At 41.0% G+C, this 23,078-nt stretch overlaps 1 protein-coding gene and 1 long non-coding RNA gene across 5 annotated transcripts in view; one reads left to right on the plus strand and one right to left on the minus strand.

The window, feature by feature from the left end:
- Positions 1-16,429, plus strand: part of TUBD1 (tubulin delta 1) — a 28,619-nt gene extending 12,190 nt beyond the window's left edge. For 2 of the 4 annotated variants that reach the window (XM_045984237.1, XM_045984238.1), the window contains exons 6-9: positions 2,548-2,712; positions 8,615-8,755; positions 12,694-12,877; positions 15,424-15,666. In XM_045984237.1, the coding sequence (XP_045840193.1) occupies positions 2,548-2,712; positions 8,615-8,755; positions 12,694-12,877; positions 15,424-15,526 (593 nt within the window). In that variant the 3' untranslated portion in view covers positions 15,527-15,666. Of the gene's footprint in view, positions 1-2,547; positions 2,713-8,614; positions 8,756-12,693; positions 12,878-15,423 lie in introns of all 4 variants that reach the window. The other 2 variants (XM_045984239.1, XM_045984240.1) reach the window with 2 other exon arrangements.
- On the minus strand, positions 1-22,852 carry LOC123929048. The gene is made up of 3 exons (XR_006815879.1): positions 20,984-22,852; positions 8,548-8,751; positions 1-406 (listed from the first exon to the last, which is right to left on the minus strand). It is a non-coding gene; the product is annotated as an uncharacterized LOC123929048 (long non-coding RNA).
- Positions 22,853-23,078: the final 226 nt, after the last annotated feature.

The raw sequence follows: 23,078 nt of genomic DNA on the forward strand, positions 1-23,078 counted from the left end.
TTGCCATATCGTAATGGAAATGTCCTGTGAGGAGTTGGCTGGAGGCTGGTCTTCCCTCTTCAACCTTTGCCAATGCACAGCCTTTCCTTAAGTATAGCAGCCAGACTGAACTCTGGCTTTACTTGTCTAAAAGGTTAAATCCTGTTAGATCCTGTTCCTCTTCTACTCCAAACCTTCAGGAGGTTTACCATCTCACCTAGAGTTAAAGCCCTCAGAATCACATGTAAGGCTTTGCTCTGTCTGGTTTCCCACTGCTTTGTCGATCTTATATCCTGCTACTCACTCTCTTCCGGCTGCGTTGGCCACCATGCCCCTTCTCAGGTATGTCTGCTGTGCTCCAGAGTCTCTGCATGAGATGACCTTGGATATCCACATGGCTTCACTCAGGTGTTTGAGGGGATGGCACCTTTACAACAAAGCATCAGCATTAGTGGGCAGCAGTGTTCAGCATCTACATTCTGAGGGGTCCCATCGATGAGATGGGCTGGTTTGCTTTATTTTTTTTTAAGATTTTATTTATTTATTTGACAGAAAGAGACACAGTGAGAGAGGGAACACAAGCAGAGGGAGTGGGAGAGGGAGAAGCAGGCTTCTCACCAAGCAGGGAACCCAATGCAGGGCTCAATCACAAGACCCTGGGATCATGACCTGAACTGAAGGCAGATGCTTAACAACTGAGCCACCCAGGCACCTCAGGGTGACTCGCTTTAGTTGTGCTCTGACAGGCACAGAGAATGTGAGGAGTGAGGCTGATCCAAGATTGGATTTTCACTAGAAAGATCTGAAGGGTGGCTCAGTGGATTGGGCCGCTGCCTTCGGCTCAGGTCGTGATCTCAGGGTCCTCAGATCGAGCCCCGCATCGGGCTCCCTGCTCCGCGGGGAGCCTGCTTCCTCCTCTCTCTCTGCCTGCCTCTCTGCCTACTTGTGATCTCTCTGTCAAATAAATAAATAAAATCTTTAAAAAAAAAAAAAAGAAAGATCTGAAGAAGAGACAAGAGCAAGTAGGTGATTAAGGAGAGGAGCGAAGAAAGGGGAAGACTAATAGACTGAGAAGTCAGGCAGTCCATGGATTAGTTTGTCTTAGCCCATTTAGGTTGCTATATCAAAAGTGCTGTATACTAGGTGACTTATAAACAACATAAATTTATTTCTTGTGGTTCTGGAGGCTGGGAAGTCCAAGATCGAGACACCAGTAGTAGTGTCTGGTAAGGGACTGGTTCCTGGTTCTCAGATGGCCATCTTCTCATTGTGTCCTCACACGGCAGGAAGGGCTAGAGAGCTCAGGAGGACCCCTTCTATAAGGGCACTAATCTTATTCATAAGGGCTCCATCCTTACCAAACCATCACCTTAGGGGTTAAGATTTCAGTATAGGAATTTGAGGGGGGAGACAAACCTTCAGTTCATAATAGGGTCTCAGCAAGGTCCCAGAATGGTTAAAATGAGAGTGGGTGAACAAGAAGGCTGGGGGAAAAGGTGGATTGTGATAATTAATAATTTATGTGTTAGTGCTCAGGCTGCATCTGTTGGCTGTTACTTCTTTATTTGTGCTGTGCAACAGAATTCAGCTCTAAGTATTTTACAGAAAAGGACTCTTAGGTTTAGAGAAAACTCCATTAGGCATAAGACCAATTTGTGCAGCATTTTGTAGATGCTGGCGTCAAAATCTGTTCTTTCCCTGAGGATATAGAATATGAGTTTGTACTGCTATAAAATTTATATTTCATGTTTTTGTAGTAATATATTTTTCTCTTTACTCTATTTTTTCTACAAACATATAAAACAACTCTGAATGCAAAACAAATTAGCCTTTCTCCATAATCCTGTGTCATTACAAATATAAGTTTCTAAAGACAGACATATTCCTGTCTTCAGGAATCCCTAATCTTCTCTTTTTTTCCTAATAGAGTTTGATTTAAAAGGTTCTGATTATCATTTAAGTAGATAAAATAAGAGATCTAGGAAAATTTCTAAAGGAATATTTAGTGAATATAGAATGATGATAAAAGCATAGTAGCTCTCATGCTTACTTTATTTTCCTGAGGTGTGGCTAAATTTTTCATTCATGTTTCCAGTTTCTTAGCTTCTAAATTCTGGTTTCCTTTTTGGCAAAGTGTCTTTTCTCACTCATGCTAAAATAGGTGCCAAAATATGTGATCTAAAATAGACATTGTCTCTGAAATTTTATTTTTGTTTTGTTTTGTTTTGTTTTTAAAGATTTTATTTATTTATTTGACAGACAGAGATCACAAGTAGGCAGAGAGGCAGAGAGAGAGAGGAGGAAGCAGGCTCCCTGCCGAGCAGAGAGCCCAATGCGGGGCTCGATCCCAGGACCCTGGGATCATGACCTGAGCCGAAAGCAGAGGCTTTAACCCACAGAGCCACCCAGGCGCCCCCGAAATTTTATTTATGTTTTTAAACTTAAGCAATTCTGGTCTTGGAGGAGAAAACATGTTTGGCCCTCCAAACCATCAAGCCAAGTTGTGTATGGGCCAATGGAAACATTATGGAATTTAAAAGTTTAGTTCAGATTTTTTTTCCTTTACAGGGGACTTAATGGAGAATTTGGTTCCCCATCCTGAATTCAAGATGCTGGGTATTCGTAACATTCCTCAGATGGCTGAGGACTCACTGGCGTACAGCACCTTTACTTGGGCCGGCCTCCTCAAACATCTGAGACAGATGCTCATTTCTCATTCAAAAATGGAAGAAGGTAAAGGATATTTTAAAAATATGCAGGCCACAAGCTGGGGAAAGTGCCTGTACTGGAATTCTCAATATAAACTTCCTTGGCCAGTTGAAATAATGGTGCCTTCTTCTGGTCAGGGAGGGTCCTACAGAAATTCACCAGGACATCCCAGGAGGGTTTCTTAATCACTTCACAGTTTCATTTACCAAAAATGAAAAAAATTTCAGAGGAACATGACATTTATTTTTTTTACGGTTATTTATTTATTTTTAGTAATCTCTACACCCAACGTGGGACTCAGATTCCCTACCTGAGATCAGGAATCCCATGCCAGCTGCCCCTGTTTTATTTTTATCGAAGTGATAAATGAACATAGTTTTTAAAAAATCAAATGGTCAAAACTCATGTAAGTGTATACTTATATCTGTACATTGCATTGTATGTAAATTATATCTCAGTTTTTTTAAAAAACCAATTGTCCAATATGAATTTATACTGAGGAAAAGAGCAGATCCTTGTCCTACACATCCCCACTGCCTTGATGAAACTGTCAATGTTTTTAGCTGGTTTTTTTCTGGAATTCCCCTCCATATTTCTAAGTATCTTGCTTATACTGTTACTTATTTTATTTTCCAGGTTTAGATATTGTCAGTTGTTTCGTAATGTGAAATTGAGAATTGAATCTACTTATACTTCCTCTGTATATACACACACACACACACACTCTCTCTCTCTCTCTCTTTCTTTCTCTCTCCCTCTCTCCCCCTCCCCCTCCCTCCCTCTTGCCTTTATGGTTATAACATACTTTTGAATTAGATTTGTTTTCAATGTTTGTACTACCTTTGATAGGTAAATATTTTTTATAGTTGAGCCATGTACTGTATACATAGAGTAAATTTTATTTCATGTAATTTTTTTCTTCAGTTAATTTTTTAATTTTCTTTCTTCAGTTAATTTTTTTCTTCCTCTGGTTAATAATTATATTTATTTGGGGGCACTTGTCTGGCTCAGTCAGTAGAGCCTGCAACTCAGGTTCGAACCTCACATTGGGTGTAGAGATTACTTTACAAAAATTATACTTATTTGCTCAGTATTCTGTGTGCCTGTCACACATCTATCCCTAAATTTTTCCCATAAAAACGAATCCCTTCTCAACATGTTCAAACCCATCAGGTAGTCTCTTACTTTCATTATCTGTTTGGAAATGTCCCTTTTGGAGACCTCCTCCTCTTGTTGCTGCCCTGGTTACTCTCCAGGCTTGATGAGCAGCCAGCACCAACATCTCTGCCTCATTCTATATTCTATCTGATTTCCTAGATTCCACATCTGCCTTTTGCTTTGTTTTGTTCTGTTTATTCTCTCATGTTGATAGGACACAATCTCCAGGAGCTTCCTAAGAAAAAGTACAGGGAAGGTTAAAAAAAAAAAAAAAAAAATTAAAGCTATAAATGTCATTATTCTGCCTTTAGATTTGATTGATGATTTGCTCAGGTATAAGATCTGAGGGTGGGGAGTCATGTTTGCTCAGAATTTTGACGGCATTGTTCTGTTATCTTCCAGCTTCAGTGGTTGCCATGAGGTCCCACATCAATCTGATTCCTAATCCTGTTTTGTTCTCTCTTGAATCTTTTAGGATTTTGTTCTCTCTTTGTCTCTAGCATTCTGGAATTCCTTAGTGTCGATCTTCCATTGATCTCTGTAGGATGTAAGCTTTAGAAGGAAGGAGATTTCTGTTTTGTTTACTGCTGTATCTTCCAAGCCTGGAACGCAGGGCCCAGCATGTAGTAAAGTGGAGGCTTGGAGCCTCACTGGTTTAGCCTTTCCTGAGCAGATGGCTTCTAGGATGAAGGTGGGGCACGCCCTCTGCTGCCAGGAGTGAGGAAGTGTCTTGGCCTCTCCACTTTGCATGGAGATTTTTAACTAATCCTCTTGTTTCCCCCTTTTAGAAGGGCCTGGCCTGCTGCCAGGACCTTCACTGGGGGCAGAAATGTCAGCTTTCCCTGGTTGCTAAGTCAGCCACCGCTGGCTCATTTGCTTGTCAGCTTCCAAAATGTTGTTCCCATTATCTTCTCTTCCATTCCCTGTTTTCTTGTTTATGCCTTTTAAAAATACCCCTGTCGGGGCACCTGGGTGGCTCAGTGGGTTAAAGCCTCTGCCTTCAGCTCAGGTCATGATCCCAGGTCCTAGGATTGAGCCCCGCATCAGGCTCTCTGCTCAGCAGGGAGCCTGCTTCCCTTCCTCTCTCTGCCTGCCTCTCTGCCTACTTTATGATCTCTGTCTGTCAAATAAATAAATAAGTAATCTTTCTAAATAAATAAGTTTCTTTCTAAATAAATAAATAAAGTTACTTTCTAAATAAATAAGTAAATAAAAAGTAAAAATTCCCCTGTCTTGTTAGTGAAATTTTGGGAGAGAGTTACAGTGGACTGGTATGATTAGTCTGTCATGTTTAACTGGAAATCACTACTGTTAGTGAATATTTGAGCAGCATGTATTTTATCACAAATAACAATGAGTTGGGTTTCAATACTATGAAAGTGGATGGATTTCCTCAACATTATGTACTGGTGATACCTTATGGATTTTATAGATCATAGTGCCTGAGGTTTGGAGATAAATAGAAAGGTCACATCTTCATATCTTAAAGGAATACTTACCAAATTTTTTGGCCTCAGTACCTGTTTTTCTAGTAATACCTGTTAACATCTCAAGGAACACAGTGTTCCTCAGGGTATTCCATGAGACATGCTGCTCTGAGCTCTCTTAGGTCAATAAACCACAGTTTGCTTAGTCATTTTCCCATGCAGAACCTTGAGTGTCAACATTTTTTAACAGTTATAGATACAGCTTTGAACATATAAATATTTTCATATATATGAGTATATATGAATAAATATATTTATGTCACTAACCAGGTTGAGACAAATAGCTTTAAAAATCTTCATATATGTAGGGATGCGTTGGGGGCTTAGTCAGTTAGGCGTCTGCCTTCAGCTCAGGTCATGATCTCAGGGTCTTGGGATCCAGCCCTGCATTGGGCTCCCTGCTCAGTTGGAGCCTGTTTCTCCCTCTCCTTCTGCCTGCTGCTCCCCTTGCTTGTGCTCTCTCTCTTTGCCAAATAAATAGATGAAATCTTAAAACACACACATACGGGGCACCTGGGTGGTTCAATGGTTTAAGCTGCTGCCTTTGGCTCAGGTCATGATCTCAGGGTCCTGGGATCGAGTCCCGCATCGGGCTCTCTGCTCGGCAGGGAGCCTGCTTCCCTCTCACTCTCTCTGCCTGCCTCTCTGTCTACTTGTGATCTCTCTCTGTCAAATAAATAAATAAAATCTTTTAAAAAAATTTTAAAAAAACACACACACATACACACAAATACAGCTGTTACAGTAGGTCATAAATTTTTCAATATCTTTACTGAGGTGTGATTTATATACCATAAGTCTCACCTATGATAAGAGTATAATTTGGTGATTTTTTTTTTAGTAAATTTGAAGAGTTATATAACCATTATCACAAGCCAGTTTTTTTGTTTTGTTTGAATTTTTTTAAGATTTTAAGATTTTATTTGAGAGAGAGACAGAGAGCACAAGCGGGGGGGTCAGAGAGAGAGGGAGTAGGGGAAGCAGACTCCCACTGAGCAGGGAGGCTGAGGCGGGGCTCAATCCCAGGACCCCGGGATCACGACCTGAGCTGAAAGCATACCCTTAACCGACTGAGCCACCCTTGCCCCTATCAAAAGACAGTTGTAGAACATGTCGATCACTTCAAAAAGATCCTTGTGTTCATCTGCAGTCAATTCCCATTTTTATTCCTACTCCCAAACAACCACTGCTGTGCTTTCTATCTCTATAGATTTACCAATTTTGGACATACCATATAAATGGAATTAGACAATATACAGTCTTTTGTGTCTGACCTTTCTCTTTTTTCTTTTTTTTAATGATTTTATTTATTTGTGTGACAAAGAGAGAGATCACAAATAGGCGGGGGCGGGGGGGGGGGAAGCAGGCTCCCTGCTGAGCAGTGAGCTTGATGTGGGGCTCGATCCCAGGACCCTGAGATCATGACCTGAGCCAAAGGCAGGGGCTTTAACCCACTGAGCCACCCAGGCGCCCCTGTGTCTGACCTTTTTCACTTCATGTCTTTGAGGTTCATTGACGTTGTAGTATATATCAGTAGTTCAATTTTGTATCAACTTCAGTATTGCTGAACGGTATTCTATTACATGGATATACCACATTTTGTTTAGATGTCCAGCAGTTGGTAGACATTTAGCTTATTTTCACTTTGTGTCTGTCATGAATAATGCTGCTGTGTGCATTTGTATAAAGTCTTTGTGTGGACATATGTTTTCAGTCTCTTGGTTATATACTTGTAAGTGGCATTGCTGGGTCAAAGGATGAGTATGTGTTTAATGTTTTGTAAAATTGCTATACTCTCCAAAATGGCTGCACCATTTTACATTCCCACAAACAGTTGAAGAGGCTTTCAGTTTTCCACATCCTTGCCAACACCTGACATTGTTAGTCGTTTTGATTATAGCCATTCTAATAGGTGTGAAGTGGTGTCTCCTTGTGGTTTCATTTTGCATTTTCCTAATGACTGTGATGTTGAGCATCTCTTAATGTGCTTGTTAGATTTGTTTATCTTCTTCTGTGAAATTTCTATTCAAACATCCTTCTGATTTTTAAATTGGCTCATTTGTGTTATTATTGAGTTCAGCATGACAAAATTTTTGGTTTCTTGTGTTTTTATTTTCATTGAAAATCAGTCTGTTGCTGTATGCTGAATTTTATCCCTATCCTATGTATACTTTAATAGTATTTTCTTTTTTTAATTTAAATCCAATTAGCCAACAAATAGTACACCATTTTCAGATGTAGTGTTCAACAATTCATCAGTTGCTTATAACACCCAGTGCTTATCACATCACATGCCCTCCTTAATGCCCTTCACCCAGTCACCCCATCTTCTTACCCACCTCCCCTCCAGCAACCCTCAGTTTGTTTCCCATAGTTAAGAGTCTTTCATGGTTTGTCTCCCTCCCTAATTTCTTCCCAGTTTTCCCTCCCTTCACTTATGGTCCTCTGCACTATTCCTTATATTCCACATATGAGTGAAACCATATGATAATTGTATTTCTCTTCTTGACTTATTTCACTCAGCATAATACCCTCCAGTTCCATGCACGTCAATGTAAATGGTAAGTATACTCATCCTTTCTGATGGCTGAATAATATTCCATTGTATACATTAAGAGTATTTTCTTAATATTTCTACATGACTGGTGTCAGTTTTCAATCCTATTTTTGTTTTATGTTTCTACATCCCTTAACATTTTTGTATGTATTCTATATAGAGTAAGGTTCACCCTTTTTAGGTGTATGGTTCTATGAATTTGGTCAAACCTCTATAAAGTATAACCTCCACCACAATTGAGATAGTGTTTCCATCATCTCAGAAAGTTCATTCATACTTCGTAGGCACTTTCTGCCCCTGACTCCAGCCCCTAGCAACTATGGATCTGAATTTCATTCTTATGGTTGTGCCTTTTCCAAAATGTTCTGTAAATGGAATCATACAGTGCATAATTTTTTGAGTCAAGCTTGTTTCACTTACCATAATGCTTTTGAGATGTATCCCTGCTGTTTGTTATGTGTATTAATAGTTTCTTTTTACTAGTGAAGAGAAATCCATTGTATGTACCTACCCCCATCCTTTAGTACTCCAAGAAGAAATATTTCCTACCTTTCTCAGGATTGAATAGTTTGAATCATTTTGGGTCAACCAGATACGAATTTTTAAACATTTAGTAGAAAAAAAGCAACTATAAAAATTTATGTAAAATATACATACCATAATGTGCTTTTCTCTTCTTATTCTGAACTATTTAGAAAATCTTGTGCTTTTTTTCTTTTGGTAGGTATTGATTGGCAGGTACGGCCTCCTTTATCAAGACTTCCTCCTCTGGGTAAAGCATCTCTCAACAGGGAGCTTCAGTTTAACACTTCCATTGCCAACTTGGTCATCCTTCGTGGGAAAGATGTGCACAGTGCGGATCTGGGTAAGAAGTTAAGGTGAAATCAATATGTACATTTTGCACATGTACATGGTAACACATTTTTTTTAAAAAGAGGAAGTCCCAGGCGGCTGGGTGGCTCCGTCGGTTGAGAGTCTGGCTTTGGCTCAGGCGGTGATCCTGGAGTCTGGGGATTGAGGCCCATGTCGGGCTTCCTGCTCAGCAGGGAGTCTCCCTCTACCTCTGCCTTTCACCCTGCTTGTGCTCTCTCTCACTCGCTCTCTCTTTCAAATAAATAAATAAAATATTTTTTAAAAAGGACGTCCCTGAATTTATTTTAAAGAAAGGAAGATCATAATTACGTGTTTCTATCAGTTACTGTGTGATTGGACACCAAAAATAGAAGTGATTGAAACAAGATACAGGTTTAATTCTTTCTTTTGAGCCTTGCTGTTCTTATTGTCCTCACCTTATGGCTTCCTTTTGTAGTCCCAGACATGTGTTTGAGCTTCAGGCATCAAACCACATAGGAACGAGCATGCCACCAGCCTCCTCCTAGAGTTGCACATACTGGTGTTTATACAGCTTTGATTGGGGCTGACTTGTGCTACACCATCTACAAGGGCAGCCATGAATACAGTTAAAATTTGGGGGTTCTCTTTCTAAAGAAGAAGGGGAGAACAGGTCATGTAGCATAACCAGTGGTCTCTGTGACAAGCATTTTGATATAAAACTTGCAGGAAATTCAAAGAGCAGTACTCTTTTAGCTTTGTGTTTTTATGGAAAATTTCCAGGTTTGTCTCATCTTTATTTGATGGTTTTATTTTACTGGACACCCAGCTAACTTAGCCACCCAGGTACTCCTTATTTGATGATTTTAGCAGTATCAAGTTGCCTGCTTCTAGCTGTAATATTAAAAAAAACAAATACGGGGCACCTGGGTGGCTCAGTGGGTTAAAGCCTCTGCCTTCAGCTCAGGTCATGATCCCAGGGTCCTGGGATTGAGCCCCACATCGGGCTCTCTGCTCCGCAGGGAGCCTGCTTCCTCCTCTCTCTCTGCCTGCCTTTCTGCCTAGTTGTGATTTCTCTCTGTCAAATAAATAAAATATTTAAAAAAAATTTTTTTTTAAAAACCAAATAATCTAGTTCCTATAATACACCTTAGATAAGAAAGTGGTAATTAAAAAGGATCGTTTCAAGTCTATCAAATGGTATACTTTCTCCTACCTCAGAACATTTTCTTCATATTCTTCATTTCAGATTTTAAATTGAGAGAATAAGAGGATATATAAAGTAATCAAACTTCCAAAAATGTATCCATAGCACATGACATACAGAGAGGTGTTCTCACAAAGATATTTACTACAATATCTATCACACAAAAATGCAGAAATAACCTAAATGCTCAACAGTAGGAAATGTGTCAAATAAATTATGGTATATTCATATAATAAAACTTTATGAGTGATATTTATTGACATGGAAAGGAGGTTCACAACATATTCGTGAATGAGAACAGATTACAGAACAGCATTTTTGTAAAATTACAGACCCAAGAAGGTCAGCAAAATGTTCATGGTCTTCTCTGGGTGGTGATATTTCAGATGTTCAGTTGACTTTTAAATTTTCTTCATTTTTTAAAAAAAATATTTTATTTATTTGACAGAGAGAAATCACAACTAGACAAAGAGGCAGGCAGAGAGAGAGGAGGAAGCAGGCTCCCCGCGGAGCAGAGAGCCCGATGTGGGGCTCGATCTCAGGACCCTGGGACCATGACCCGAGCCGAAGGCAGAGGCCCCAACCCACTGAGCCACCCAGGCGCCCTCTTCATTTTTTTTTTGTTTGTTTCAAGTTCTTTTTTTTTTTTCTTAAAGATTTTATTTATTTGACAGAGAGAGATCACAAGCAGGCAGAGAGAGAGGGAAGCAGGCTCCTGCTGAGCAGAGAGCCCGATGTGGGACTCGATCCTAGGACCCTGGGATCATGACCTGAGCCGAAGGCAGCGGCTTAACCCACTGAGCCACCCAGGTGCCCCTGTTTGTTTCAAGTTCTTATATAAATTCCAATTAGTTAACATATACAGTAATACTAGTTTCAGGTGTAGGATTTATTGATTCATCAGTGACACACAACACCCAGTGCTCATCACAGGTGCCCTCCTTAATACCCATCACCCAGTTAACCCATTCCCCGCCTACCTCCCCTCCAGAAACCGTCAGTTTGTTCTCTGTAAAGAGTCTGTTTTATGGTTTGTCTTTCTCTCATTGACTTATTTCATGTTGCATATTACACTAGCTCCATCCACGTTGTTGGAAATAGCAAGATCTCATTTTGTATTATGGCAAAGTAATATTCCATTGTATATGTATGCCACAACTTCTTTTTTTTTTTTAAGACTTTATTTCAGAGAATGAGAGAGTGAGAACATGAGCCGGGAGAGGGGTACAGGGATAGGGAAAGAAATCTTCAAGCACAACTCCCCACTGAGCAGGGAGCCCGATACAGGGCTCAATCCCAGGACCTCAAGATCCTGACCCAAGTGAATATCAAGAGTCAGACACTGAACTGACTGAACCACCCTGGCACCCCTGTATACCACAATTTCTTTATCCATTCACAGTCAGTGGACACTTGGGCTCTTTCCATAATTTGGCTATTGTTGATAATGCTGCTATACACATTACGATATATGTGTCCCTTTGAATCAGTATTTTGTATTCTTTGGGTAGATACCTAGTAGTGCAATTATTGGGTCAGAGGGTAGTTCTATTTTTAACTTTTTGAGGAATCTCCATACTGTTTTCCCAAGTGGCTGCTCCAGTTTGCATTCCCACCAACAGTGTTAAGAAGTACCCCTTTCTCGGGGCGCCTGGGTGGCTCAGTGGATTAAGCTGCTGCCTTCGGCTCAGGTCATGATCTCAGGGTCCTGGGATCGTGCCCCGCGTCGGGCTCTCTGCTCCGCAGGGAGCCTGCTTCCTCCTCTCTCTCTGCCTGCCTCTCTGCCTACTTGTGATCTGTCAAATAAATAAAATAAAATCTTTAAAAAAAAAAAAAAAAGAAGTACCCCTTTCTCTACATCCTTACCAACACCTGTTGTTTCCCATGTTGTTACTTTTAGCCATTCTGACTGGTGTGAGGCAGTATCTCAATGTAGTTTTGATTCGTATTTCCCTGATGATGAGTGATGTTGGGCATCTTTTCGCTTGTCTGTTGACCATCTGGGTGTCTTCTTTGGAAAAATGTCTATTCGTGTCTTCTGCCCATTTCTTAACTGGATTATTTTTTGGGGGGTGTTGAGTTTGATTGGTTCCTTATAGATTTGGGATATTAACCCTTTATCAGATATGTTACTGACAGATATCTTTTCCCATTCTGAAGGTTGCCTTTGGTTGACTATTTCCTCTACTGTGCAGACTTTTTATCTTTATAAAGTCCCAATAATTCATTCTTGCTTTTGTGTCCCTTGCCTCCAGAGACGTATCTAGTAAGAAGTTGCTATGGCCAAAGTCAAAGAGATTGTTACCTGTAGTCTCCTCTAGGATTTTGATGGTTTCCTATCTCACATTTAGGTCTTTCATCCATTAAATTTTCTTCTTAATACTTTCCTGAATGATGTGAATTATTTTTTTTACAATGAATATGGATTATTTATCCAAAAGCAACATAAAGCTAGTTTAAAATATTTTTATTTATTTATTTTTGCAAAAGAGAAAGAGTGTACATGAGCAGGGGGAGGAGCAGAGGGGGACGCAGACTGCCCACTGAGCAGGGAGACAGATGTCGGACTCATCCCAGGACTCTGGGATCATGACCTGAGATGAAGGCAGATGCTTAACCAGCTGAGCCACCCAGGCACCCATAAAGCTAGTTTTAGAAGGCAAAACAAAAGGAGACTTCTGGTGAAATGAATTAAAAATAGTTTAATTTGTTTCTAAAATTAATGATTTATGATGTAAACAATGGCTTGTGTTGTTTTACTCTAGGAGGATTTAAAGATCCAGCTCTCTATACTTCTTGGTTAAAACCTATTAATGCTTTCAACGTGTGGAAAACCCAGCGAGCCTTTAGCAAATATGAGAAGTCTGCAGCGTTGGTCAGCAATAGCCAGTTCTTACTAAAACCACTTGATACACTTGTGGGCAAAGCCTGGAATATGTTTGCTTCAAAGTAAGTAAAAAATAAATCTACAGGGGCGCCTGGGTGGCTCAGTGGGTTAAGCCACTGCCTTCAGCTCAGGTCATGATCTCGGGGTCCTGGGATCGAGCCCCGCATTGGGCTCTCTGCTCAGCGGTGAGTCTGCTTCCCTCTCTCTCTGCCTGCCTCTCTGCCTACTTGTGATTTCTGTCTGTCAAATGAATAAATAAATAAATAAATCTACAAACCTTTCGACCTTAGGCAGCTAATACCTTAAAACACAAAGCAGGATTTGGAATGTTTTAGTCTGTTTGGTTTGCTGTAATAAAAATAGCCCAGACTGGGTATCTTATCAACAACGAAATTACTTAGGGGTTCTGGAGATTAGGAAGTCCAAGGTGAAGGTGCTGGCAGATTCGATGTCTGATGAAGACCTACTTCCTGGTTCACAGGTGGTTTCTTTTCCTGTGTCTTCAAATAGCCAAAGGGGCGAAGAACCTTTCATGGGCCCCTTTTAAAAAGCACTAACCCGGGGCGCGCCTGGGTGGCTCAGTGGGTTAAAGCCTCTGCCTTCGGCTCAGGTCATGATCCCAAGGTCCTGGGATCGAGCCCCATATCGGGCTCTCTGCTCAGCAGGGAGCCTGCTTACCCCCTCTCTCTCTGCCTGCCTCTCTGCCTGCTTGTCATCTCTATCAAATAAATAAATAAAATCTTTAAAAAAAAAAAAAAGCACTAACCCCATTCATGAGGGCTCTACCCTTGTGATCGAATCACCCTCCAAAGGCCTCACCGCCTAATACCATCACCTTGGGGCTTAGGATTTCAATGTATGAATTTTGAAGGAACACAAACATTCAACCTACAGCCTGGAGTAAGCACAGTTACCACTTTGTAGGTGTGAAACTGGGTCATGTTACTTCAGGTGTCATTTTCTTATCTGCACGGTGGGTCTACACTGAGGATATGCAGTGAGGATTAAATGTGATAGCCATGTAAAATCACCTACTACAGTGCTGTTATTGACTAGAAGAGTCATTTCTAAATGAAATGAAATGAAAGTAGAAATTTCATTATGAGGCTGGACAATAACATAGCTTTCCAAAATAAGACCCTTGGAAGAATGGAAGAGATCCCTGATCTTGTTCAGCACGAAATCTTACAAGTTCGGGACACCTGGGTGGCTCAGTGGGTTAAGCCACTGCCTTCAGCTCGGGTCATGATCTCAGGGTCTGGGATCGAGACCCGCTTCGGGCTCTCTGCTCAGCAGGAAGTCTGCTTTTCCCTCTCTCTCTGCCTGCCTCTCTGCCTGCTTGTGATCTCTCTCTCTCCTCTCTCTCTCTCTCTGTGAAATAAATAAATAAATAAATCTTTAAAAAAAAAAAAAGAAAGAAGTTCAACTCCATCTTCTAAGAAATGTCCGCTTGGTACTAAGAAATGTGTTATTAGATTTCCTGACCTCGGCCACAATTACTTAATGTCAAAGCAAAATTTCCATATTAATGGGCAAGGCCTCTACTGTGATTAGCCAGGATTCCCAAGGGCCCCCATCCTGCACATGGCCATTCCATAAGCCCCCACTCCCAGAACTGTGAACTCTGTCCTTTCCTGGTATTGTTCTCTTTCCACTCCCATTAAATGGCCACAGCCCTTATTACCTCAGTTTAATCCATGTCTGCCTTTGCTCGACATTCTTTTTTTTTTTTTTAAAGATTTTATTTGTTTATTTGACAGAGAGGCAGGCAGAGAGAGAGAGAGAGAGAGGGAAGCAGGCTCCCTGCTGAGCAGAGAGCCCGATGCGGGACTCGATCCCAGGACCCCGAGATCATGACCTGAGCCGAAGGCAGCGGCTCAATCCACTGAGCCACCCAGGCGACCACTCGACATTCTTTTTAACATGATTTCTCATTTGGGGGGTACAGGGTATTCATAGAGCCACCTGGCATAACTACAAATTAAATGTCTGAAAAATACTTGGGAGACTTCATTCCTAGAACTGGATTAATGTATTTCTGAAATTTCAAGGTTTAGGTGAAAATTCTCAGGCACTTTTTTTTTTAAAGATTTTATTATTTATTTGACAGAGAGAGATCACAAGTAGATAGGCAGGCAGAGAGAGAGAGAGCGCGAGGAGGAAGCAGGCTCCCTGCTGAGCAGAGAGCCCGATGCGGGACTTGATCCCGGACCCCGAGATCATGACCTGAGCCGAAGGCAGCGACTTAACCCACTGAGCCACCCAGGCGCCCTCTCAGGCACTTTTTAGAGTTGATACTGAACTCAGTCATCTCTGTAGAGTGTTGAATATGTGCTGGGTTCGATAACCAAATCTGAACATGCTTCTTTTTCCTATGTGCTTCTTATTGTCACTCTCTTAGACACTAAAGAAACAGGGAGCTTGACATAAACTTTCTCAGTTTGCTAATCTTTGGAATAAACATTGAAGCAAATCTAAGACATTTAAGAGGTTCTGCCATCTTCAAGTATTCGTGAACTAGGAAAGTTCTACTTATTGTTTGATTTTAAGAGTTATTCGTTTACCTGATATTTTTTTCTTATTTTACATTTTCTGTTTCTTTCACCAGAGCCTACATTCATCAGTACACAAAATTTGGACTTGAAGAAGAGGACTTTTTGGACAGTTTCACATTGTTGGAACAGGTTGTTGCCAGTTACTGCAACCTCTGATGTCGAACAAAGGAGAAATATGTTAAGTCATTTTTGGGCTAAAATATTTTCTTTTTTTTTTTTAAGATTTTGTTTATTTATTTGACAGAGAGAGATCACAAGTAGGTAGAGAGGCAGGCAGAGAGAGAAGGAAGCAGGCTTCCTGCTGAGCAGAGAGCCCAATGCAGGGCCCGATCCCAGGACCCTGGGATCATGACCTGAGCCGAAGGCAGAGGCTTCAACCCACTGAGCCACCCAGGCGCCCCATGGGCTAAAATATTTTCAATAATACTTTCTCTGTAAGGTTTTCAGATCTCTACCTGTTAAAGTAACAAAGTTGAATGCTGTTTCCTTTGCCATGCTATGACCACAGAAAAGGAGGAAGACCTTTTAAATGGAGAATGTCATGTTTCCAATGAAAATGTCTACGTGCTATTTTCATTAGTAAGTAGGAAACGGGTACTTGTATAAAGAAATTTGGAAACACTTTGCTGAGATGTTGGAACTCTGGAAGTATCCAAAAAAGGGAATATTCTGTTTTGTCCCCATGTTTCTAAGTCTTCCCTTCTTTTTTTTTTTTTAAGCTTTTATTTATTTGAGAGAGGAGAAAGAGCAAGCACACAAGCAGGGGGTGGGGCGGGGGAGAGGGAGAAGCAGATATCCTGCTGAGCAGAGAGCCTGATGCGGGGCTCAATCCCAGGACCCTGGGATCATCACCTGAGCCAAAGACAGATACTTAACCAACTGAACTAACCCAGGTGCCCCTCTAAGTCTTCCCTTCTTTATGCCAAAAAGTATTCACTAGTGACGTCTGGGTGGCTCAGTCACTGGGCATCTGCCTTTCCGCTCAGGTCATGATCCCAGGATCCTGGGATCCAGCCCTGCCTCGGGCTCCCTGCTCATGGGGAGCCTGCTTCTCCCTCTCCCACTCCCTCTGCTTGTGTTCTCTTTCTTGCTGTGTCTCTATCAAATAAATAAATAAAATCTTTTAAAAAGAAGGATTCAGGGGCGCCTGGGTGGCTCAGTGGGTTAAAGCCTCTGCCTTTGGCTCAGGTCATGATCCCAGGGTCCTGGGATCAAGCCCCACATCGGGCTCTCTGCTCAGCAGGGATCCGGCTTCCTCCTCTCTCTCTGCCTACCTCTCTGTCTACTTGTGATCTCTGTCTGTCAAATAAATAAATAAAATCTTAAAAAAAAAAAAGAATTCACTAAATACCAGCTAAACTTTCACCACACAATTCGAAGCTAAGAAATTGTAGTTCTGCATTTTAAAAAAAAATTATTTTTATTTTTTTAAGACTTTATTATTTATTTATTTGCCAGAGAGAAAGAGAGAGACAGCACAAGCAAGGGGAACAGAGGGAGAAGCAGGCTTCCCACCAAGTAGGGAGCCCAATGCGGGTCTCGATCTTAAGACCCAGGGATCAGGACAGGAGCTGAAGGCTGATGCCTAATGACTGAGCCACCCAGGCGCTCCCGCAGTTCTGCATTTAATTGAAGTGGATGCTCTGAACCACAAGAGGGAGCTATTGTCAAATGCTAGACTATGAACTTTTTCACTGTTTTCTTCTGTAACAGTTAAGATTTTCCACTTGAAGCAGCTATTTAAAAATAAACATCAGATTTTGTTAATAAACGTAAATCATGCTTAAGTATAAAAATAAATAAATTTTTGCTTTTCTTAAATTTTCTAGGCATCAGAAAATCAGGTCACTTTTTCTTTTAGATCTTGAAATGCAAGAGCAGAAACTGACTATATTCAACTAGGCTTTCAGATTACTTATAGGTATTTAGCTAGCATGGAAGATGTTATGCTTGTCAGTAAAAAGGGGTAAGAGCTTTCATTAAGGGGTATCTAGGGCGCCTGGGTGGCTCGGTGGGTTAAGCCTCTGCCTTCTGCTTTTGGGTCATGATCTCAGGGTCCTGGGATCGAGCCCCACATGGGGTTCTCTGCTCAGCGGGGAGCCTGCTTCCTCCTCTCTCTCTGCCTACTTGTGACCTCTCTCTGTGTGTCAAATAAATAAATAAAATCTTTAAAAAAAACTTTCTAAAAAAATTAAGGGACGCCTGGGTGGCTCAGTGGGTTAAGCCTCTGCCTTCAGCTCAGGTCCTGATCTCAGGGTCCTGGGATCGAGTCCCGCAGCGGGCTCTCTGATCAGCAGGGAACCTGCTTCCCCCTCTCTCTCTGCCTGCCTCTCTACCTACTTGTGATTTCCCTCTCTGTCAAATAAATAAATAAATAAATAAAATATTTAAAAAGAAAAAAAAGAGCTTTCATTAAAATTTCACGAAGTTGAGAAAATTACCACCAAGGAAATACTGTCCTTGATGAAATTGACATACAGATGTGGGTTTCACTGAGAAGAACAAAACACACTTGGAAATTGGCAACTGAGCTTGAGGGTAATTGTGTATTTCAATAAAGTACGTCACATGCAGTGTATTAACGAATGTCAAATGGGAAACAAATAGGAACATTTGCCCCTTCTGCCAAATCTACCAGTGGTGATTTATTTTTATATGGAAAAATGACAGTTCACAGCTTCACTGGTTGCTTCCTTTTCTTTCCATATGGAAATGATTACTTTTTTGCTGTTTTTCTTATCAACTGTTGCTATGATTTAAAATACTGAGCCATATCTTATTTCTAAGGAATGTAAGAAGTGGTCTGTTCAGCCACTAAAAGGCACACCCCTCTGCTGCATTTTGTTAACCCAAGTATACTTGAAAAAAATCAGATAATGATTTTTACAAAATAAAGTTAAAAGTAATGGTTTTTACACTAAAGACATCCAAAGCCTGAAACAGTTTCCCAAACTGAACCAGCATTAATGAAGATCTGGAGCTCACCAGGGGTTAAGCTGATTCTGAGGAACCTGCTACAAGTGAAGCTTAAAGAAAGTCATAAGATCAATCACTCTATATTTAAGGAAGTAATTCATGAGTAAATGGGCATTGCTAAATCCCATTGGTAAATGGGCATGAGTTTATCTTTAGTTTGGCAAATCGTGGAATCAATGGCAGGTGAATATTCGAAAAAAGCCGCAGGTAGACACAGCTCTTGGTCCATTCACTTACATGAGTAGAGCTTTTTTTTTAATGACCCATTACTGCATTATTTGATGTGTGTGAATACTCAAATATTTGCAGACTTGTCTTAAACATTTGCACGGAAAAAAAATTCTTTTTGGTCTATTTGGAGTAATATAAAATTTTTGCTAACAGACTTGTGATTTAACTTCAACACAAAGAAGGTGATGCCAAAACTTCAAGATAGAGGATGTCACTGGAAATGTATTTTGTGTAGAGAAAATGACCTATCAGCAGATCAGCCAGGACAACATTAGGATCATAACTTCCTGGGCATACAGGTCCAGAGGCTTTGAACTTGAAATATCTTAGATTACTGGGTAACTGGAGTACACGTTGTCACTCACATTTCTCCCACAGCCCGCACACACCCCCTGTAGGCAGGAAGGAAGTGTAAATTCAAACTGCTTCTTATTTTCAAGGCTTTTCGCTCCTTCATTTGTGCTTTTGTCAAGAGTTCTTTAAGCTGTAGAACCTGTTTCTCCCCATTCATTCCCTCCTGCTTCTAGCTTTGCTCCTGCCAACACAATCTAGTCAATCATAAACATCTTTCTCCTTTACTTAACCTGTCACTTCGACCTTAGCCAACGTATCCACAGTTCCCTGCTCTCAGACTATTCATTCATTCAACCAGTATCTAGTCAGTGCCAGGCATTGAATCGGATGTTAAGGATGTAGAGGTTAATACCACATAGTCAAAATGAAGAAGCTTACAATGTAGCTAAGTTTCTTTGAATGTCTTGATGCTCTAGTCCTAGCTTCCTAATTATTGCTTATTATTTTTCCCATGTCCATGTTCCACTTTTCCACTTTCCACAGGAAAGATGTAGTACAGGGAACAACAAACTGGGAGCTCTAGTCTGGGCTTTAAATTGGTCTGAAAGGCCTCCTCCCTGGCTCTGGGGACTATTCTGCATGGTACATACCAATGATTCTTCTGACCACCATGTTTATCACACTTGAATTCCTGTCCAAAATTTTGTTTTAAAACATGCTCCATATGTTCCTATCACAGTAGTCTCTCCCATGAGCCCAAGGTTTGGCAGTCAACCCTTTCTTGTTCTTCAGCCTACCTACCAAATATGGCTTTACTCACTAACTTGTCATTTTTGGCAAATAACCAGAATTTAAGAGATGTCTACTCATCTTTATTAATCACACTGTTTCCTATGGATTTTAGGGATGTGAGCTAAAAAATCTGGCTCTATATATTTAACTAAATAACTTCCTGGGGTGCCTGGGTGGCTCAGCTGTTAAGCATCTGCCTTCAGCTCAGGTCATGATCCCAGGGTCCTGGGATCAAGCCCCACATCGGGCTTCCTCCTCAGCGGAGTCTGCTTCTCCCTCTCTGACTCCCCCTGCTTGTGTTCCATCTCTTGCTATCTCTCTCTCTGTCAAATAAGTAACATCTTTAAATAAATAGGGGCGCCTGGGTGGCTCAGGGGTTAAAGCCTCTGCCTTCGACTCAGGTCATTATCCCAGGGTCCTGGGATTGAGCCCGGCTTGGGGCTCCCTGCTCAGCAGGGAACCTGCTTCCCTTCCTCTCTCTCTGCCTGCCTCTCTGCCTACTTGTGATCTCTGTCTATCAAACAAATAAATAAAATCTTTTAGGGTCTCCTGGGTGGCTCAGTGGGTTAAAGCCTCTGCCTTCAGCTCCAGTCATGATCCCAGGATCCTGGGATCGAGCCCCGCATCGGGCTCTCTGCTCAGCAGGGAGCCTACTTCCTCCCTTCTCTCTCTCTGCCTGTCTCTCTGCCTACTTGTGATCTCTATCAAATAAATAAATAAAATCTTTTAAAAAACCCAAAAGAATAAATAAATAACTTCCTACTCCTATACTCTGAAATGTCTCAGATGATACAGTGTCAGCCTTACTAATAAAGGGAATCCCATTTCCACTAGCCAGAATGCTTGCACAAGAATTTAAGATAAACAATGTAAATATCTCCATTTTCTGGGCAACACAGTGTGGGGTCAGTGTTGTAGAAGATAGGGCATTTAATGCAGAAGAGGGAAAAGATAGAAAATCCTGATCGCTGAGATCCCAGAGAGCCAGTGACATAGGAAGAGATGAAAAGGAAGGTTGGTGATGCCCCCCCCACCCCGCAATCCTCAAGAACTGCTTACAAAGAAAGAATAGCTTACAAGCATTTCCTGAAAAAAACTTGATGGTTTCTGAATTTAGACTTTACCTAAAGTAATGAAAAATCTAATAGCTTCAAGAATAGCTTAAAAAGAAACAGTAAGCCAAATAAAGTGTCACTTAGCAAATAATCCTCTTACCTGAATTTATCTCCTTTGCTCATGATGGAACCAGTAAGACAAATACTTTCATAGTTTGTCTAATTATCTACATGGGGAGTACACAGAAATTCAAAGATTCTGTACCTGTTGCTGTCCAGTAAGGTAGCCATTAGCCACATTAGCAGCTAGCACTGTAAGTATAAAATACACATTGGATTTTGAAGACAGTATGAATAAAAGAATGTACAATATAAATATTTTTGATTGTTGAAATGATATGGTGGACATATTGAGTTAAATTCTTCAAATTGGTATACTTGCTTCTTTTTACATTTTAAAATATAGCTACTAAAGCTTTTAAATTAGATATATGGCTTGAATTATATTTCTGTTGAACAGGGATATTCTAGACATTTCAGGAGCAAAGGACTGGGAACTATAGAAAAGGGAGCTGAACAAAGATTGTCCTTATTAGGTGAAGGGTCATGGGAACATGATAGTAAGAAACATGACATAAGGCAAAAGATGGGAGTTTCCTTTTCGGAAAAAAAAAGGACTTTGCTTAAGTTCAGCTCATGTGAACGGTATGAAAAAGGCAGGATGTGAGCTTAACTCAACAAACATTCATTAACCACCCGCAAGGAAAGAGCGCTAGGAGAGGCAGATTTTGAAAATGAGTTAAACCTGGCCTCTGTCCTTAAGGAGTTTACCATTTGATATATTCTTTGCTGCAAAGCATATGCCTGGCTCATGGGAGAGTTTATAGATTAATACACATGTCTAAAAAACTATGGAAGAGGCAAAAAACTGCAAAACTAGAGGCACAAAGTAAAGTCCATTAAAGCTCACTTACTATCAACAGATCTCGTAGCAGATAAAACTGAGGACCTGGAAATACAAACATAATTAAAAATATTTAGTCTTGGGGTGCCTGGGTGGCTCAGTCAGTTAAGCATCTGCCTTCAGCTCAGGTCGTGATCCCAAGGGCCTGGAATTGAGCCCCACATGGGGCTCCCTGCTCAGTGGGGAGACTGCTTGTCCCTATGCCTGTGCCACGCACCACCCCCCTCCCCATATTCTCTCTCTCTTGCTCTCAAATAAAATATTCAAAATGGGTTTTTTTTTTGGTCTCTGATCCATCTTATACAATTAAGAGCCATCCAGGACAATATAAACTCAACGTATTGAGAATGAAGAAATGTCTTTGTTTCTAAGTCCTTGTCTAAAATCTAAAGCCCTAGTCCTGGAATTCCAAGCCTTCTGAAGTTAAGCACTCCCACTGTTCCTTTACACATGCGGCAGTAAGCCAAGACAAACAGAAATGGCTGTTAAATGTTACGAAAAACACACGGATTTGTTTAATTTTGTTCAGTAAGGACAGGGACGGAGCAGTCTAACACTGACCTGAAGATACAAATAAGAGACATGAGCCAGTGATTCTGGCTGCCCCTGCTTTGCCCCCACTGCCAGGCATCCAAGACAAAGGAGTATGGGAAGCTCAGAGCATTTTTTAGCAGTCCTGAAAGGATACACACTAAACTTTATAGTAATTTTCTCTGGGGGAGTATCTTTCTCAGGTTTCCTTTTTATGCTATGCATTTCTTTTGCTTGCCTCTTTTTAAAGCAAACTTTGCCTAATGTGGGGCTCAAACTCATGACCCCAAGATCAAGGGTAATGTGTTCTTCCAAATGAGCCAGCCAGTTAACCTGGCATATTTTTATTTTAAACCAAGCTTGAAAAACTCAACGTAAAGATAAACTAACTTGTTATTTTTAAAAGGTGTTAATACCTGAACAGTTTGATGAATGAAGAAATAAGTCAAATGAATCAGAAGGCAGTAACAAGGGGTTGAAGGAGAAGGCAGTATCACTGTTCTGTAAACTACCGCATAAATAGGTGTAGAAATTACAGGATCCTCCACGTACATTCAGAGAACAAACACAGGAGGAAGGGAAATTAAAGACTAACTTTGGGGGGCGCCTGGGTGGCTCAGTGGGTTAAGCCGCTGCCTTCGGCTCAGGTCATGATCTCAGGGTCCTGGGATCGAGTCCCACATGGGGCTCTCTGCTCAGCAGGGAGCCTGCTCTCCCGTCCCCCCCCCCCCCGCCCTCTACCTGCTTCTCTGCCTACTTGTGATCTCTCTGTCAAATAAATAAATAAATAAAATCTTAAAAAAAAAAAAAGACTAACTTTGGGGTCCTACTATCTCACCATTTCCTTCTAATGAACACACTGCCT

Source organism: Meles meles, chromosome 18 (assembly GCF_922984935.1).
Source record: "Meles meles chromosome 18, mMelMel3.1 paternal haplotype, whole genome shotgun sequence".
In the NCBI taxonomy this organism is placed as follows: domain Eukaryota; kingdom Metazoa; phylum Chordata; class Mammalia; order Carnivora; family Mustelidae; genus Meles; species Meles meles.